The following is a 20,612-nucleotide window of genomic DNA, read 5'->3' on the forward strand; positions in this document are numbered from 1 at the left end:
TACAGGGAGGTTAGGTTTATGATACTGGAGATAACCCAAACCACTACTGTAACAATGCAATTTTATTGCTGATTTTGAAGGAAGTACAACATGGACTCTCAGACAAAAAACAATACAAACATGTGACGATAATATAAGAAGTAACTTCACAACAAATAATAAAATAAGTACTAAAGAGGGCAGGAACAGTCTTGGGAAGCGCTTGGTGGTGGCTGAGATTAGGCTGTCAAAAAAGCTCGTTCTGAACAACTCGTATTTGGCTTGTTTGTCAGGAAAATGAGTCAGATATGAACAAATTTCTTAAGCTTGAATTATAAACTAACCGAACACAAACAACTCTTTGTTCGCTCGTGTTCGGCTCGTTTTAGCTCGAAATAAAAAAAAATGTAATTATTTTTATAATAATATATTATATATTTTATTGATATAATAATATATTATATACATTTATATCTAAGTTAAATCATAACAGCTCGTGTGGTAATGTGGTTATGCTATTTCTACATATATTTGGTCCATGTTCGAATCCAACAATCACATCTATTTTTTCTAATTAATTTTAATGAGCTAATTTCGAGCTGAACACTAGCCGAACACAAACAAGAATATTTAAATCGAGCCGAACACGAACAAAAATATTTAAATCGAGCTGAACACGAACACACTGTTTATGAGCCAATTTCAAACACAACCGATTTCGAACACGAGCAATTTCGAACGAGCCGGACACGAGCCAAGGCTGAACTCGCTCAAGTTTGGCTCTTTTACAGCCCTAGTTAAGAATCTATCGGAAGGACTGAGGAAGTGCTGACGGCGACCTAGGAAGGTGTCAGAGTGAACGCCAACCTAGGAGGGGTGTTGGGGACGAATTGCTGGTATAGCAGCATGCTGGAATGTGCGCCGGGAGAGGCTGCGGAGGCTGTTGGGAGGGTTCGGAGGTGCTGAGGCCGACAGGGAAAGCACAGGAATGAAAGGCAGCAACTAAAGGAAGGCTGGGTGGAACCTGGAGGTGCGGCAACTGACTCGGAGAGGCGCAGAGAGGACCGACAACTTCTGGAGAGGGCTAGGAAGGAATGGAGGCGTTGCGGGCAGCTGGAGGAGGCGTAGGAGTGGTGGGCAGCGATGGTAGAGCGAGGTAATCTCCACCTCATGCTAGGTACAACCGAAGCGCCTCTCGCCGTTGAATACATCCCCTCGGGAGGAGAACGCCGTCACGGCAAACTTGAAACCAGAGATCACACAAAAAGCTCATTAGATCTGAGAAAGAACATGTATAAATAGGGAGGAGGGGAGGCTACCTTGGAAGGAAGGAGTAGTAGAAATGGAATGGGTTTGAGGGGCGAGCAACGACTAGGAGGAGTAAGGCGTGTGGCAACGGCTAGGAGGCGGGTGATTAGGGCACGAGGAAGAAAGGATTGCGGAAGCGTAGCGGGATCGCGAGAAAAGAAGAACAAATGATCTGGTGAGGTCCAGCGGGGGTGGCTAGACCGGTTTGCTCCTAGCTGCACCTGTTCGACGCGCTGAAGCAGGGAGCTGGAGCGAGCGTCTCGTGTTAATTCATGAAATACATTTTGCAAGGTAAAGAAAATGGTTATCATTATTTGGCATGTGGCTGTGGTTTGAGAACCATTTGAATATTATTTTCTTATTGCTAGGCGTTGATTTACTGGTAAATAAGAAGTTGACACTAAATAGGACGCAATGGAGAAAAAGGATTCATGTAACCGACCTCACGTAGTGAGATTAAGATTAAGGCTTTGTTGTTGGCTTTGTTGTTGTTGTTGTTGTTGTTAAGAAAATTCCAGTATCTTTAAAATTGAGTCCTTTTTTTGTATTGTATCCTTTGACTGATTCCTATTTTTCAGCACTTTTCTTTGATATTCATTTTTCTTGCTGTAGTTAACAGCATAGGCCATGTTTTTAATAAATTGTTTGTCATTCATCCTGGATATATACAATTGCACTTGGCCCTTTTAGCTTTAGTTTTCTACTCTTTTTGACTCTTTTTAACTCTTCTGAAAGAGAAGGCTTTCTTCAAGGTAGGGTAAAGTTCTCTTCCTAGCATCTAAATTTTTTAGTTGGTCAATCTCAATATTATGGTCTACAAGGAATTCAACAATCATTTTCTTCCGAATATTATAGCATCTTCACAACACTTCATTTGATATCTTTATGGTAATTGAATTCCAATCAAAAGCTTATCATCATATTGAAGAAGTTAATGATAGGAAGATTATCCGTTTTCTAGTCGTTGACAGCTAAATGACATGAATATTACTTATTTGTTGTTGTTGTTGATAGTTGACTCAGTCTCTTTGATGAGTTTCAGCTTTTGATGCAAAGGGAATGACTATATATACATATGAGATTACTCTTTTCTAAAAAAACAATTCAAAATTTATTCCTATAATTACATTAAGATAATTTACATTGAGGAAACTTTTGTTTTCTTCCTTCTCTCTTTGTTTTTTTTTTTGGAATCCTACCTACATGAGCATCAGTCCACAACCCTTCTTTACATGAATGGACTAATCTATGACAACCTTCTTTTCATCTGTGATACTTGATTTTTTTTACCTTTACTGTATTTACTGTTAGTCAGATTTTTCTTTTTGCCCTTAGATTCTTGATAAGGTTATAGTCTTAACATTTCTTTCTATCTATTGCATTTATTCAATGTTTTGTTCTTTAGAAAGTAGATGATTCTAATAAATTTTGCCATGTCATAAATTTCATTTGGACAAAATTAGTTCTTTGATAATCATCCATGCTATTGTAGTACAATATATCATCTATATGAGTTAGCTAATCTAGAAATTTAAGAGTAGAGCTTTGATTTTTACCTTGTTGTAGGCCGTAGTGTTGGCAAATGCCTACAAAAACTTTCATCTCTTTAGTGAACATGGAAATCTTATTGGATGTCTTTACTTTTTAGCATGATGTGCTTAACATATTCCATTAGTTCTATAATGTGTCAACATTATTTTGCTTGTTTCCAAATTTATCATTGGTGGTCAATTCTTTGCTTGCAAGGGTATGGTGCAAATCTTCAAGTTGATTAAACGGAACTGATTTTGAAGGCATGATGCTAAACATCCAAAATGCTTTATAGCATCTAACATGACTTCGAACTTGCAGATTTTAGAAGCTAGTGAGAGAAAGGTTGGAAAGGTGCAGTTCAAGCCAATCAGAAATGGGCATACAGTTTCTGAGGCAAAGGTTTTGAATCGGCTGGTTTCCACTAAAGTTGTGAAGAGGAAGAAGCAGAACGATAGGGAATCAGATTCTGATGAAACAGCCACAAGACAAGATGATAGGTACTCTCCTCAACTCTCATTCCAAATGGGGAGAGAAAACTCATCTTCTGACACAAAAGGCTTTCATGAGAGCAATGATTCACAATAGCTACGGTGCAGCCCTCCGTCACTTCCTTTTCCTATTGCAAAATCTAAATAGTAGTAAGAAATGGAGTAAACTTGAAACTGCAGAAAACAATTAGTTGGCGAGACGGTGCAGCACTGTGTCCAATTCTTCCAAAATATTTGGTGTCTGCTCGCCCTATCGTTGGACTGTAAATCATGGAGGTCTTTATGGCCTGAAATGCATCTGGAAGCGCAGATGACCATCATTAATGATAGCAACTCAGGGTGGAAGAACTACTTTGACTGATCAGTATCTCAACTGCTCTCTCTTCTCCCTCGACCTCATCTCTTTTTTGTATAAATTGCACTTCAGTTGTCATTTTTTTACTTTCCATGAACACAGTAATGTATACGGTTAATTAATTTTTCTATTTCTACAGGTTTGCTTCTCTGAGGGAAGGTTTTGTGTATTTTGGCTTATGCCGTAGGGGTTTCTGCCTTTATTTATTCAACCATGCAGTGTTTTTTTTAACACAAAATTTTACATTAAAACTTTACATATTTGCCATATATAGTCATATTGATTTTTGCATAGTGAATCTTATGGCAAGTTTCATGTTGCTTATTTGGCTTTTTTACTTATTATCAAACATTTGTATAATATTGATTTCAGGTGAGGTTGAAGAGCTCATGCAAGTATCATCAGGCGAGGTATATCTGGATTGCATTATAATGATTTAGCATAATTCAATATTATTTGTTATAAATGAGATATAATTTTGATCTTACAAACATGTACCAACTATAAGTGTGTAGTCATCTCGGTCAATGTTAGCTGAAGTGGCAGGTCATGCCCATCAATGCATTTGGGAATTTAGGATTCTAGTGTTAATTAGTATAAATAGCTTTACATTAGGATGGAAATCATGATTAACCCATTGTGTTATTGGATTAGTGAGTAATTAAGATAATAAATAGGGGGAACCACCAGTATACCGACTAAAAGTTGTAGTCAATTGATCAATGCTAACTAAAAATGCTGGTCAAGCCCATTAATGCCCTTGGGGAGGAATATAATGTTGATCAGTATAATTAAACTAATTTAAATTAGGATAATATTATGATTGGCATATCATAATGCTAGATTAATAATTAATTAGGATAATTTTTAATGATAGCGTCCTATCGCACAAGTATAGAAAGGGGTCCCACCATCACACCATACAATTAGGGCTCAGCTCGTGTTCGGCTCATTTATACTTCGAGCTCAAAAAGTCCGTTCGTGTTTGACACGTTTACTTAGCAAGTTGAACACGAGCCGTTTGCGAAAAAAGAGTCATTGACAACCCTAATCACGTAGTCATATGATGTTAAGAATTTGGACAAGATTTTAAACATCATTTGAATCTAATTTAATAATTTTTATTCTATTTTCTTCATTAATACTTTTAATTAATTATAAATCTTTGTAGCTTTGTAGTCAATTAATTTTTTTTAAAAAAATACTACTCATCAAAGAAATATATATATAATTGATTAGTAGTATTTCGAGCCAAAACGAGCCGAACACAAACGAACAAGTATTTGTTCGTGTTGTTCGTATTCGGCTCGTCAACTTAGCGAACAAGTTAAACATGAGCTTCTTAACGAGCCGAACAGGAGCTGTTCGCGAACAACGAACCGTTTTGACAAACCTACATACAATCAATGCACATGGTAAAGGAATTCTATGTTGTTGAGGCACTTCTAAGGCTATTTACATGAAATATGATAGATTTGCATATTCTAACTTTTAGTTCATGGTTTGCGAGTAATAGTGCCTTTGAAAAGTGAGTGGGATGAGGAAGAGGGTTGGATGTTGCAATATGATGGTATGTTAAGAGTCACAAAAAGATTTCATATCTGCCTACTTTAGTTGGAAGAATAAAGTGATACAAGTGCTAGTAGACAATGATCTAGATAAGTTAAAATAATAGCTCATCAACATTTAAACTTTGATGTTAATGAGTATAATGTTCATCTTGTTTGTCTCTGGCCAAATAAGTAGTAGATTTATGGCTACATATATAATTAACGATGAGTCATATGAAGCTGTATTAACATTGAGTGGGATGCAATATTAATTTAAATAGTTCCTTAGACCATTAAATAAAGAATATAGAGAGTTTTTTTACTTATGATTTATATGTTGGTATGACATTACAAACCAAGTCTATTTTATAATTACAAAGGCTGATCGATCTATTTGTAATAATGTTGAATATAGAACATTACTTCAAGTAAATCTAATTTATCAATTAGATGTGTTCATTATGATGATGCAACATAGATTTGTGAATATTGGTCCTTACATGTTGTAGGAAGTAAGCATTTAGGGGGCATGACATAATCTTGATTTTGTCTGCAATTTCACTTCTGGACAACAAACATGCGTAATATTTTCTCTCTAACCATACTATAAACAACTTAATAATATAACATAAATCCATGCATCAAAATTCACGCTCCTCTCCTGCAAAGGAGCACATGCAGGCCTTGCGCCATGGAAAGTATGGCCATCATCCTATACTTAACAGGAGGGTGATGAGGAGCGAGTCTGAACTGAAAGAACCTGCACAGTAACGCCGCCGTCATCTTCATCTGCAGATAAGCGGAGTCCTTCCCCAAGCACATTCTGGGACCAGCCTGAAATGCAGTGAACTTGAACGGAGAGACGTTGTTTTGGACGGAAATATTGTCGTTATTTAGCCATCTTTCGGGGCGAAACTCTGATGCGTCGATGCCCCAAATGTATTCCATTCTTCCCATTGAATAGGGGACGTATGTCACCATTTCCCCGGCTCTCACCTTCGTTCCGTCTGGCAGAACATCATCCTTCAATATGCCTTTTGGGTCCTGTGAGGGAAACTAACTTCTTAAAAAGTTGCGGTAAGAATTATAAATATATATATATATTTTTTTTTCCAAAGAACTAGAGAATAGCTTTGTTACAGCCACCACAGTTTAACATGTCAGCTCGAAAAAAAACAAATTCACACAACAAAAATGTTTAGAAATCACTAGGAAAACACTTTCTCTACCAGAACTATGATGATGATATGAAATGCAAATTAGGCAAAAAACTGTCCTAAACAGACCCTAAGTTCCAAATCCAATAATTTATCTATGATTTAAGGTCATTTTATGTATATTTTTCTTTTAGGAGACTTGCATTAATATCATAATTCTTGTCTGTATGTGCGTATGTGTGTATGATGGTTGTTTTGTTGTGATTTCTAATTGAGGGTCGTAAAACTATACGAGTAAAAGGGAATTTACATTAGTATCATAGTTCTTATAAATACGTGCCATTTACATGCATACAATACAATTCTTATATATTTACATATTTTCTACGTAAATTTTTATATTTATATACATCAAAATTATTACTAAATAAAAAATTTTGTAATAATAAATCTATATATGGAAAAATGTACTTAAATAAAAAAAATTTGTGTATTAGATATGTAAATTCATATGAATTTTATACTAACTATGAATGAAGAATGTATTAACTCTTGTTTTTTTTTAGTTTGTGCTAACTACTTAAATATTTTAATATCTAACACTTAAATATTAATTTTTACTTGAATAACACCCTAGTTCTTAAAAAATAGACTTTTTGGGGCATTCACATACATACCACACAAATCCTATGCATTTACATATCTAACACCTAAACTTCAATCATTATTACATTTACAGCCCCCTAATCCTTCATATCACACCAAAAGCACCCCCATTTTAACATTAAAAAAATCGAAATGCACCTTTTCATGCATAGCTATGGTGGTTTGTATGTAAAACTTGAATTTCAGGTGTTAGATATGTAAATACATAGGAATTGATTGGTATATATGTAAATCTTCCCTTTTTTTTTTCTGGAGCCCAACCTGAGGAACAGGAGGATATAGCCTCAGCGTCTCTGTAATGCATGCATGCAGATATTGCAGCCTTCCTACTGAATCATAATCCAAAAGCCTTGAGAAATGTGATAATCTGTTTCTGAATGAATCCTCATTTTCCAAATCACATAAATCCAAATTTATATTCTCTTCTCCAGCTCTCATCTCCTCAAACTCTTTCATCTCTGTATACAGTTTTTCTGCCACCTGAGGTTGTCTGACTAACATGTATATAAACCATGAGAGGGTTGCAGCAGTGGTGTCTCTCCCTGCAATCACAAAGTTTATCACCACATCTCTCAGACTTTTTTCCGTGCCGAAATCGCTCTCATTGTCATTGTCGGCGCCGGAGAGCTCGATGAACCTTGATAGTATGTCATGCTGTACCTGTTGCTTGGATTTGCAGGTATGTTTCAGGTAAAATGACATTAATATGACTAATGTTCTATATGAGTATGAATTAGATTTGCCTATGCATGTATAATAAGATATGAACTTAATACAATGATAGAAATACTCATATACATATTATGTTTCGACATATCTACCACTAAAGTTTTTATATTTCCATGCATAACCCTCGAATCTTTACATTTACATGAGTACAATCCAATTCCTATGTATTTACATATCTAAGACCTAAACATTGATTCTTTATATTTATACCACTCGAATCATTCATATCAAATCAGTAACACCAGCATTTTAGTTTTTAAAGAGTGAAACACACCTTTGCATGCATAGGTAAAGCATTATTTATGTAAAATTTGATTTTTAGAAGTTAGATATATATAATTACATAGGAATTGAGTGATATGCATTTATGTAAATCTTGCAAGAAAAAGAAATAGCTTTTATATAGAAACCAGTTTTGAATCACCAAACTAAACTTCATATATCATAAATGACAGAGCTTATCAGATTAAAAAACAACTTTTTAGAAGGCTGTGGTTAAAGAAATACATACTTTTTATAAATTTAGACAGTAGATTTCTTATAACCATGACATCTTAGTTGATCGAGTTCAAATTAAAAACAGCTTTCCACAACTAAAATTTTCAAAAAAACAGTTAGAAAGTACTTTCACAAATAGAACCATCGTAACGGTCTAGAACGAAACGTAAAAGAAAACGAACAAAAAACTATCCCAAACAGAATCCTAAACAAATTAGTAAAAGTTACCTTATTGTCATGAAGCCCTTTTTCTTTAGCCCTTAAGATCTCAGCTTTCCTTGTACGTATAACATTAGAGGTGAAGTCATCAACAATTTTAATATTTTGCTTGAGGGCAGCCTCTGATCCCACACACAGAAACCTCTTCAACCTCCACAAGGGATCGATGAATCGAAGCGTGACGGTCTCGTTTGCGGTGTCAAAAGCTCGAGCAAAGCTGTTATCTGGGAGTTGAGGAGACAGTGTCCCTATCTCCACTCCAAAACCAAGCTTGCATATGGAGTCCATTGTCATCCTCATGAACAAGTCCTGAATTTGGAGCATATTGATCAGACAACAGTAGCAAGGTTTAACACTAAGTTTATGTTATATATTTTTATATGCATTTCAAAATCGGGTTATCGGGTCGGTTTGGGTCTGATTAGAAATTGATCTGACTTAAAACTGTTTAACTCGAATCCAACCCTAAAGAATATTAAATGGATTGGAAAGCCTGACCCGAACTTATACGTCCCCAACCAAACTCATGAACTGAACCCGTCCTACATGACCCGTTTAATATATGCATGAAGGTTATTTTGGGTCAGATTCATGTTAATGTCAAGTCAGTTTTGAGTCATATTTGGGTTGGAGAGGCCGGTTTCGAGTTAGTTTTGAGTTGGTGGGTCAATTTCGGGTTGAAAATATCAACATGAATCCGTCACAAAGAAAGTAAATTCATCGGGATTTAAGGCCGAATCCGTCCCGAAAATTTATTGGGTAAACTCAAACTCAATTTTATGCATATATATATATATATGCTTTTGTTTTAGCCAAACAGATATATATATATATATATATATATATATATATTCTTGTGTGTAAGTGCTGAGTACATAAATTAATATTATATCCAACATTTGATATTTTTTAGGGGCGTCCACATGCATGCCACACAATTCACATGTATTTGCATATCTAACAACAAGCATTCATATTTAGATGCATATCATACAAACCTTTAACATCACATAAAAAATATCACTATCAATAACTTTGTAAAAGTAAAATACATTTTTTCACACAAAGGTTTTGTGGCTCTAAAGTTATATAAATGAAATATCAATTTTTTAGTGTTAGGTATAGGAGTAGAACCATGTTATGTCCGATAGTCAATTGCCCCCTCTTCCCCCCAAATATATATTTTTTTCCCATTACTTTATATGTCACATATGTAAATATATCAGATTTGATCAGTGTTATGTAGATAAATCTTCGACTGTTTGTGCATTATCTGAAGAAAATATTACGTGCAGCGACCACACGTCCAAACGACAGTCCGGTTGAGCCACCGTGCAATCCACAATGATGTGGCAGCCCGTCCGAACCGAAGTCTGGATGTGTGGTCAGCCGGACGTAATATTTTTCCCGTTACCTGGATATCGACAGCTTGATGATGATCTGTGGAAGAGGCTTGGCATAATATGTTAGAGAGCTTCAAAGCATACTCCCTAAACACAACGGTGCTGAGTTCCCTCAAGTTCTTCGAAGCGAACTCAAAGCTGGCAGTCTTCCTCTGCTTCCTCCACAGCTCTCCATCCGCGTTAAATATCCCATCTCCCAGCAATACCTCCATATATGATCTAAAAATCTCTCCCTGCATCATTTAAACCACACACATATAAACATACATAAATACATCAATGTATATTACATAGAGAGAGAGAGAGAGAGAGAGAGAGAGAGAGAGAGATTGAGGCTCCATTCTGGACATCTTATCCACAGCAGTGACGTTTTGAAAGTGTCGTCTCACTGTTTGAAAATTGTGTTTGAGCAGCTTATCCGAAAACCCAGTTGGTTTTTTACACTAATAGCGGAACGCGGGTCGAACCTCGCTGTCCGCTTATCCGGATAAGCACAAGCTGCCACAAACGGACCATAAATAAGTCTTTATCCCGCTAAGTGAGGTCGACTACATGAACATTTTTCTCCATTGTGCCTTATTAAGTGTCATATTTTCATTTAATTCAAATAAATTAAGATCTTAGATCTATCTTTACTTTTACTAACATAGGTCGAATCTAAAACATCTGCTCTTCTAAATCAGATAATTAGATGGTCAACACTTAACATAACAAAATCATCTACTCTAATCTTGTTGCCACAGGAGCTACACCAACTCTTACACGGATAAATTCATTTCTCATTTTTGTCTCAAAGTTGTAAAGCCGCTCATCCACCTAAACATTCTCGTCTCAGCAACACTTAACTTAGTTTTACGCTAAACATAATCTAATCTTTTGTTACCTTGGGGTAGTTGCTGAAGTTGGTCTTCAGAATATGCTCCACATTTGCAGGGTCTGCAGTATAAGTGTAGGAAGTGAAAGGCATGGGAACAGTAACAGTCCTCCATTCAGACAAGTAACCTGCAAGCCAATCATGCATGCGTTCATAGTTGTTAAGCTGTTCGATGGCGGCGCCGACGAGCGGCCATGTCTTCGGACCCCGGCGGGTTTCTGTGCACCCATCTATGTAGGAGGATCCAACTGATGAGGAAGACGACGGTGAAAGCAATGAGTTGGTTGTATGGCAGAAGTGAGGAGCTTGAGGAAGAAGAAGACATTAATGGCTGCAGAATTGATTGATGTTGCTGTGGCTGTGGTTCTTCATATATTTGTTGTGAGGGAGGATGGGAGTTAAGGAAACGGAAGAAAGTGAAATAAAACCATCTTTTTGTGATGTTTATGATGTGGTTGGACATAAGGAGGGTAAAATTAAGTGTCTTACCTAACTTTAAAGAATTGAGAAGTAAGAGACTAATTTGTCAAAATAGTCCCTGATTATTTATATAAAACCATTTTAGTCCTAGAGTTTATAAGATTGTTAGAAAAATTCTCAGATTCTTTAAATTGAGGTAGAAATAGATCTGATTGAGAACTATTATAACTCAATTTTAATATAGTTGGGGATTATTTTGTTATTTTTATAAAATTTGGGATTAAAATGATTTCATAGTGAAGGACTATTTTGGCGGTTTAATCGGAAACCAAATTATTTTAGGAAAATTTATATTTTGAAAAAATTAAATGGTATTTAAATACATACCACCCAATCCTTATGCATTTATAGGGCTCTCGAAAAGGCTCATTGTTCGCTAACAGCTCGTTAAGAAGTTCGTGTTCGGTTTGTTCGCTAAGTTAATGAGTCGAACACGAATAACACGAACAAATACTTGTTCGTTCGTGTTCGGCGCTCATTTTGGCTCGATCATTTTGGCTCGAAATACTATTAATCAATTATATATATATATCTTTGATGAGTAGTATTTTTAAAAAAATTAATTGACTACAAGATTACAAAGATTTGTAATCAATTAAAATTATTGATGGAAAAAATAGAATAAAATTTATTAAATTAGATTCAAATGATGTTTTAAATCTTGCCCCAATCCTCAACATCTTATGGTTATGTGATTGGGGTTGTCAAAATGACTCTTTGTTCGTGAACGGCTCGTGTTCGGCTCGCTAAGCAAACGAGTCGAACACGAACACACTTTTTGAGTTTGAAATATAAACAACTTTACACCCCTATACATTTACATATGTAATTTTTTTTACATTTATACCAACTAAATCTTGCATATCACATCAAAAATATCAATTACTTAACTTTAACTAACTTCAAAAATGTGAAATGCGCTGTTACAGTGTTGGGATTAGATATGTAAATACATAAGAATTGAGTGCTATGAATGTAAATATTTCGATATTTAATTTATGGACTGGAAACCACAACGTCTTCTGAGGTGGAAAGATTTTGATGTGACCCTACTCATTTAATAAAATACTAATAATTACATATTTACCCTTTCTTGATTTAAAATTTGGCTCACTTGTGGCTAAGCAAATGTGAAACTTCACTCCTTATCTATTGACATACTTCCATATTTTTTACATTTATGTCTACTTATTTTTTTCAATTATAAATTTAATATTTTTATTTTACTAATTATTTCTTATTTCTCCATAAATATTAATTATAAATTATTTCTTTATTTATTTATTTAAATATGCTCATAATGAAATCCCTATAGAATTCAAATACGTAACATCATTCACAAATATCTCATCATTTATCCAAAACCTCGAAGACTTACAACTAACAAACAGATGTCGGACCAATTGATCTGAGCACACGTTCTAACAAACTGATGTGAGTACAGGGCGCATAAAACTTCGGTGCTTTAATTTGAACTAGCATTTCCTTAGGAATAAGGAATCCAACAAACAAACAAGGGCACATTGTGTCATGTTCGATCCATCACATCAATCATAATGTGTCACAATCTAGTGAAAATTCCAAGTCTTCTTGCTTTCTTTAACCATCTTTTTCCTTGCTTGGGTTTTTTTTTGGTATATTCGGCGCTAAATATCTTTACGTGTCATTTACATATAGCTCCTAATTCTTCTACTATTTACATATCTACCAACCCATTTTTCGTGTTTACGCATTATACCGCTCAACTCATCACCCACAGTTCACAAATCAAATCCACCTTTTCATACATAGATAAAATGGTAGGTACATAAATGTCAAACTTCTGGGGTCAGATATGTAAATACATGAGAATTCCGTGTTAGGTATGTAAATTTCTCAAAAATCCAATATTTAACATCTTGAAGGTACATTATGCATGAATCAATGGCTGGAATGAAAAGCCAAGCAACGGAGCTTCATGATGAAAGGGAAATTGAATTAGATTGGAGAGGGAAATTTACATGCATATCATTCAATTCTTATGCATTTACATATCTAACACCTGAAGCTTGATATTTACATTTATAACCCTATGGGATTGAAAAACTGTATGAAAAGGTGCATTTAACTCTTAAAAAGTGGCAATTACAAACATAGCACCCTAAAGATTGCTAAAACTCCGGCCCATGTTTCATACAAAGATTACAAATTATCGCTCAAATATCAAAATTTATGATAAAACCCCGGCCCATGCTTCTTATTTTTATTAAATTCTCAATGATTTGATCGTGACATGTGTAAATGCATCGGTCCGATAGTTCAAAAAAACCTAACAATGTTTCTGTAAGTGCTATGTGTGCAATTATCCCTAACCAAAACTTATTCTGCTCAAAGGAATGCTGTAGAAATCAGCCAAATACTCCAAAGCCTCGCGGTTTGAATTACAGACCTTCCACAAAGATCCAATCTCTCCATCCGAAACTGCGCCCCATTTTTCGCAATCATGGAGGAATTCCAGCAGCTTTGCATAGAAGGAATCATAATTCATGAGAAGGAATGGGACTGGAAGCTCTGAGCCAATCCTATCCAATTGTATCAAGGCCAGAATCTCAAACACCTCATCTAATGTCCCGACGCAGCCGGGAAAGGCAATCACTGCCGTCATGTCCGACGGCTCCTTCCTCACCGCAGCATCCACCAAACCATGCTTACGTGCTGAGAAAAACCTGTTCCGAAGCAGGCATCAGTCTGAAGGCTGTTTACATGCCACTCAATTCCTATATATTTACTTGTTTAACGGCTAAACTTTACTTTTTTTACATTTATATCACACAAATCTTTCATAGTACATCAAAAAATGCAAAAAATAGAAGTTTAGGCGTTAGATATGTAAATACATAGGAATTAAGGCTTTGAAGTTTGTGAGATTACCTGCAGGTAAGGTAATTTTCAGGAGAGAGGTAGGGATGGAGGTTCGAGCTGGACCATTCGCCGGACTCCTTGGCTATCTTGAATCCGCCGACTGGCTTCTTTGCTTCCAAAGCACCTTTAATGGCGGCATCCATGAGGCCAGGTCCAGCTCCTGTCCATGTGGTGCATTCCAGTAGTCTGGCTATCTAAGCATGATGCATGAGCCATTGAGCTATATTAACTCACCTCAAATGGCAGGTAAAAGCATAACAGGAGGTTTTGTTTTTAGGGAGATTTATATGCATACCACTCGATTACTATGCATTTACACATCTAACTCCTAAACTTCAATGTTTAGGTGGTATATGTCACTTTTCCTACGCATGAAAATGTGCAAATCACTTTTGTTTTTAGGAAGATTTGGGTGGTATAAATGTAAGAATTAAAATTTAGGTGTTAGATAAAGTAAATACATAGGAGTTGGATGGTATGTATGTAAATGTTTGTTGACGTCATTTTTCGTCAACCCTCTTTCCTTTGACTAAAGCTTAATTAGACTTCACTTCAGCTCAAGCTTGACTAAACCCTGAGATTATTGTTTTCTCTCCCAAAGTTATTGTAAGGCTCAAAACCTCATTTTAAAAGTTGCATGAGGCTTGTTATCACTAATAAAGACCATTCAAACTAATTTGATGATCACGTGAAATAATATTATGTAGAGTTGTGCCTATATATGCATGAAAATAGTGTTATGTAAAAATTTTTCAACGAGTCGTTATTTTTTAAAATGAACGTTACCATTATGTTCATATCATCAAAATCTTTTAAATAAGTCTTTTTGTGCTCAATTCCGACTCCGTTTAGGCATGTTTTGAGCAGACGATAATTAAAAGAGAGAAAACAATAATTACGATAATAAAACGGTAATTTGCTCAAAATTCAAAACGACTTTAAATTAACTCCAATCTTCAATAAAAGTTGTTCTAAACTTACAAAATACATCATTTGGACCAATAAAATTAACTAAAAATTTTTTATCAAAATTGACAATTTTCTCTCCTAAAGTGGGACCCACTTTAACCAATCATCTCTCTTTTCGAGCTTGAATTGGCCAAAACCCATTAGATCATTAAATTTCTTGAATTTCTCACTATCAATTGGACTAAAGTTATTTTTTGGTAAAAGTCAACTTTCCAACGAACTTTGAACTTCTCGCCACAATAGCAAGAAAACCCATAATTCTCCTAAATTTTCTTTTTGTTGTGGCGTGAGCTAGAAAGGAATGCTGTGTGGGGGTTTTTCAGCCAAAGAAAATGGGGAGAAGGTGAAGATGATGGAGGAGTGGGTGGGTTGGTTATATGAAAGAGGGAGTGGCTAAGATTAAGAAGGAAGTTTAAAATTCAAAATGAAAGGCTATGATTCAACCAGTTTAGAGGGATTTCTGTTGTTGTAGATTAATCCAATAGAATGTGAGCACTTGGATTAATGTGGTGGCCAAAACAATTAATTTTTCTGTAAAATCGGAAAGGATGATCAGAAAAATTCAAATTTACATATCGTTTTTAAGAGGATGAAATAAAGATTCTAACGGCCCAAACCATTTCAAAAAAAGATTTGTACAGTCAAAGTTATGGTCATTTCAAGTTCAAAGATAGTTGAAAATGTGATTATGACCAAAAAAATTGACTTTGGTCCAATTGATAGAGAAAGATTCAAAGAATTTAATGGTCCAATGGGTTTTGGCCATATCAAGCTCGATAAAGAAAAAGGTCTGGTCAAAGTGGGCCCCATCCTATGAGAGAAAATCAATTTTGACAAAAAAAATTTATTGGTCCAAATGATGTATTTTTAAGCTTAGAACAACTTTGGTTGAAGATTAGAGTTGATTTGAAATCATTTTGAAAGAATTTTGATCAAATTATTGTTTTATTATCGTAGTTATCATTTTCTCTCTCATAATTATCATTTTCTCAAATGTGTCAAAACAAGCTCGGAATTGAGCACAAAAGGAGTGATTTAAAAGATTTTGATTATATAGACACAGTGGTGAATTCCGTTTTAAAAAATACTAATTAAATGAAAATTTTTTTATTTAAGACCTTTTCCATGTATATAGACCTTAAGTGCATAGTTTTACGTAAAAAATATTTCATGTGATCATTAAATTGGGCTGCATGGTCATTATTAGTGATAATAAACCTCATGCAACTTTTAAAATGAGATTTTGAGCCTTACAAAAACCTCGAGAGAGAAAACAATAATCTCAAGCTCTAGTCAAGATTGAGCTCAAATGAAATCTAATCAAGCTTCAGTCAAGGGAAATAAGGCTGACTGAAAAAGAGATCAACGAATAGATTCCCAATATGTGTGGCGGACGATTCGAAGTACGACACACATATTGACATTAACCAATGAAAGTCAATTAATTTCAGAAATAAGAAGATTGTTGATCAACATCAAAGTTTTTTATTTCAAAGGGTAATCTGAAAATTAAAATTCTGATTTGAATTTGAATGATTTTGAAATTCTTCCCAATTAAGGATTCTTGAGAAAGTTGGTTTAAAAGTTTCAATTTTAAAGGGGTTTCATTTGGGATTTAATTTTTTTTAATCTCAAAGTTGATTCAAAACTCTTTTGCTTTTTTTAAAAGTTTAAAATATTAGTTGATTTAATTTTTGAAAAACTCATCAAATGTTTGAACACTTTGGAATGAAAAGTACAATGACTAATATTCAACCTAAGAGATGAACAAGATGATTAGATCATAATAGAATACACTCTGAATGTATATCTAATTTGAGAGCTAATCGGAGGGGAAAACTCAATATATGAATGCCTTTGAAATGAAAACATAAGAACTCACATTTAAACGAAAAGGGTAAACATGATTATTAGATCAGAATAGAAAATACACTAGATTTACATCTAATTTGAGAGCTAAACAAAGATGATTAGATCGAGATAGAATACTTATAAGATCTTATTTCTACCCGAGAGTTAATCAAAGATAAATTCAACTTGAATACACTAGATTGAAATACGCATGATTGATATTCAACCTAAGAGGTAAACAAGACAAATAGATCAGAGTAAATATCTGTGGATTCATATTACACCTGTAACTAATCAAAACTTGGAGATTATCCAGGTTTGAGGGTCTCCAATGGGTCTCCTGTGGATTTCAATGACTAATATTAGTAAGAGTTTTGTTTAACAATAGGTTTACTTAGCTAAAGAATTAACCACTGAACCGTACATGGTTACACAAGATCAATTCGTCGTGAAGGAGGGAACACAATTTATCCTTTCAGTGAGTTTCAAAGGCTTAATCAAGAAAAGTTACCTAAGAGGAAGGTTATATGATTTGATTTTCATTAGCCAATGCATTGTTTTGCTGAATCCGGTATTTCAAAATAGCAATGAGCCCGAGAAACTTAGGATGGTGCCACAAAAGGTCTGCCCCACCACTGAGAGAGAGCACAATGTCTAGAATGTCGTTTAGTCCACACTAAACATAGGCAAAACATTCAAGCTATTAAAAAGTATGATTGTAGCTTACAGTAGAGCTTGAATGTTACACTTAAGTTACTAATCAAATGTTAGTTTTTTTTTATTATTATTGCGGTCAGTTTGCTCAACAAATTAACGAACCAAAGAGAGGAAAATATATAAATGATTGTCATTGAATTGTACTAATCAAGAATCTGTTAGGAAACATTCCCTTCATTAGATTTACTAAGCTAAAACATTAATCTACATAACAAACGTGATTGATCCAAGATAAATGAATCTGATTACATCGTGATGATTCCACAAGATTTACTCCAACACTGATGGATCGAAAAGGCTAAACCTGTGGGAAGTTGTTTAAGAACGCACTAGGCTTAACCCCATAATCCAAGGCATTCAATGACCAATGCTAGCAAGTCTCTGACTTACAGAGCCAAAGCATAAAGCAATCGGCATTTCACCAGACTAAGACATACGAACCTGGAAAAGGAAGGAGATTCAAAAGGTTTTATTTAGACAAACACATTCGAAAAGGCGCCCGAGTCTAATTCTAGATTTACGAGTCTAAAGTGTTGAGTTTCTTGAATCCGGTAATTCAACGTAAACAGTAAATATTGTCGACCATAATAAGTGTAATCCACACTAGACTTGATACGGAGTTTCAATCTCTTTGCTACCAATAACTGAGACTAGAGTAACTGGTTTGGTGCTACATTATAATTACTCAATTGAGCCGAGAGTTGTTATCGAGGCCGAGGGCATTGATAAAGCTGACAGAACTTGAAAAAGTAAAAATGAATTTCCAGTGAATTATGTTGAGAAATGAATCTGTTAGGGACCATAATTCTCACTCAAAATTACTAACTCAAAGAACCAACCTGCATATTAGTGTTTCACTGAATCAATGTCAGTCGGCACGACCACATCGTGATGGTGCCCAACGGGATTCCTCCAACACCGATGGGTCAAAAAAGGAGAGCATATAGTTTTTGATGAGTCAAACTAGTAAAGGATTAAATGGATATTCTTTACTAAGAATTATGAACTCAAGGGATTGATTCACATCATCAGCGTTTCACTGCATCGCAATCAACCAAACCCGATCAATCATGACGGTTCCACAAAGGGTTTACTCCACCGACTGATCTTGAAAAAAGGAAACTTGTTGAGATATATTGGCTCAAAGGATTGACTTTCAAATTAATATTGGCTGACTCAAAGCCAATCAAACCCAAAACACATCGTGATTGTTCCACAAAGGGTTTCCTCCAACACCGACTGATCCTGGAAAAAGGAAACTTGTTGAGATATATTGACTCAAATGATTGACTTCAAAATTAATCTTGAATAACTCAAAGCCAATCAAAGCCAGATCACATCGTGATGGTTCCACAAACGGTTTCCTGCAACACCGATAGATCCAAAGCTCAAAATGACCCGTGGAAAAGTCTGAACATCAAACCAACCTTAATAACAAGAAGTATTCAAAAAACTTGATCAAATTTAGACTAGCAAACTTAGGGACTCATATCTAGCTAAAGAGGTGCACAGGGTGATTAGTCCAAGATGGAAGACCATAGATACATATCCAGAGTCTGAGAACTAATCAAAAGATATTCATTAAACTTGAATTCATTATGATGAAAAGCGCATGACTGACATTCACACTAAGAGGTAAACAAGATGAATAGATTGAGATAGAACCTCGTACATGGACTTTACATCAATCCAAGATCTAATCAAAGATGATTAGATCAGAATGGAACGCCGACTGGACCTTACTTCCATCTGAGAGCTAATCAAAAGAAAAATTCATTAAGTTTGATTATATTAAAATAAAAAGCACACGACTGACATTCATCCCAAAAGGTAAACAAGCAATTAGAATGGAATGAAAAGTGCACGACTGACATCCAAACCGAGAGTTAATCAAAGAAAAATATTCACTTGAATACATTAGGATGGAAAGCAAATGACTGACATTCACCCTAAGAAGTAATTAGATCAGAATGAAAAGCACACAACAAACATCTAAACAGAGAGTTAATCAAAAAAATATATTAATTGTTTTAGTTTGAAAAAGTTTGTTTCAAAAGATTTTAAAGATTTCATTTTCAAATATTTCAATTTCAAAGGTTTTAATTTCAAATGTGTCAATTTCAAATTTCATTGAGTTTTCCCACTCCTAGAAGATTTCACAAATTTTGGTTGAAAGTTTCATTTGTTTTAAAGATTATTTTCTCTTTGTTCAAAATGGTTTTTTGAATTTTCTGGTTGTATTGGGTATAGGACACCCTAAAGGAATTACACTTTGCTCAAATGAGAAAGTTTTCGATTATAAGTTTTGGTTTTCATTTAAAAGATTCATTTTAGAGGTTTGAAATTTCCTTTGATTTAATTACGTATAGGACACCAGAGGGAAAATTACACATTTCCTAATAACAATCAAATTAATTTTTTTTATTTTAAGTATTGTTGTGATCGAGTGTTAACAACATAAGTTTCGTGATTCCTATCAAGATGTTAGTATTTTCAAGACATTTAAAAATTATTTTGTATGAAAGCAAACAAGATGTATAAAACATTCTTGCATTCAACAACTAGTAATTTTATTCCGTTAATAAAAAACATAAATCACAAATATCTTCACAACAGATAATGAAACATTGTACAGTAACTGATTGTAATAACAACATTCACAAAATGTTTATAAAAACAATCACTAATACGAATGCACTGAGATAGAAAGACTTGACAATCATTATAATTCAGGAATTTCTTCAAAGCTTGAAAAGAATGATATATTCTACAATTCAACATGTGGACTGTAGTTATACAGACTCTTGGACTTCCTCATTCTTTGAAAGGTGATGGACATCCTCCTTTCAGGAGGAACATATGGTACACGGTATTTAGCTAGATTGGCTCTATTTTCATCAATAACTAACACTGATCCTTTGGGAAGAGGGAAAGA

The 20,612-nt window shown here is 34.7% G+C and overlaps 3 protein-coding genes across 4 annotated transcripts in view; 1 reads left to right on the forward strand and 2 right to left on the reverse strand.

Annotated features, from left to right (window-relative positions):
* The window catches only part of LOC110023867 (DUF21 domain-containing protein At1g55930, chloroplastic-like), a 56,498-nt gene extending 52,574 nt beyond the window's left edge, over positions 1–3,924 (forward strand). Inside the window, exon 14 of the mRNA XM_020723493.1 lies at positions 3,139–3,924. Within this exon, the coding sequence (XP_020579152.1) occupies positions 3,139–3,405 (267 nt within the window). The 3' untranslated portion in view covers positions 3,406–3,924. The remainder of the gene's footprint in view (positions 1–3,138) is intronic.
* Positions 3,925–5,642: 1,718 nt separating this feature from the next.
* On the reverse strand, positions 5,643–11,229 carry LOC110023878 (cytochrome P450 704B1). Its single transcript, XM_020723508.1, is given in 6 exon segments — positions 5,643–6,257; positions 7,298–7,696; positions 8,492–8,791; positions 9,897–10,118; positions 10,769–10,972; positions 10,974–11,229. Coding segments are annotated over 6 exon segments (1,770 nt in total). The 5' UTR covers positions 11,223–11,229; the 3' UTR covers positions 5,643–5,861.
* Positions 11,230–13,298: 2,069 nt separating this feature from the next.
* The window catches only part of LOC110023850, a 30,767-nt gene continuing 23,453 nt past the window's right edge, over positions 13,299–20,612 (reverse strand). The window contains exons 3-4 of one of the 2 annotated variants that reach the window (XM_020723464.1): positions 14,150–14,334; positions 13,299–13,944 (exon numbers count right to left, since the gene is read on the reverse strand). In XM_020723464.1, coding sequence (XP_020579123.1) covers positions 13,587–13,944; positions 14,150–14,334 — 543 coding nt within the window. In that variant the 3' untranslated portion in view covers positions 13,299–13,586. The remainder of the gene's footprint in view (positions 13,945–14,149; positions 14,335–20,612) is intronic. The other variant, XM_020723463.1, reaches the window with a different exon arrangement.

The sequence above is a fragment of the Phalaenopsis equestris genome, unplaced genomic scaffold (assembly GCF_001263595.1).
Source record: "Phalaenopsis equestris unplaced genomic scaffold, ASM126359v1 Scaffold000233, whole genome shotgun sequence".
NCBI lineage: Eukaryota > Viridiplantae > Streptophyta > Magnoliopsida > Asparagales > Orchidaceae > Phalaenopsis > Phalaenopsis equestris.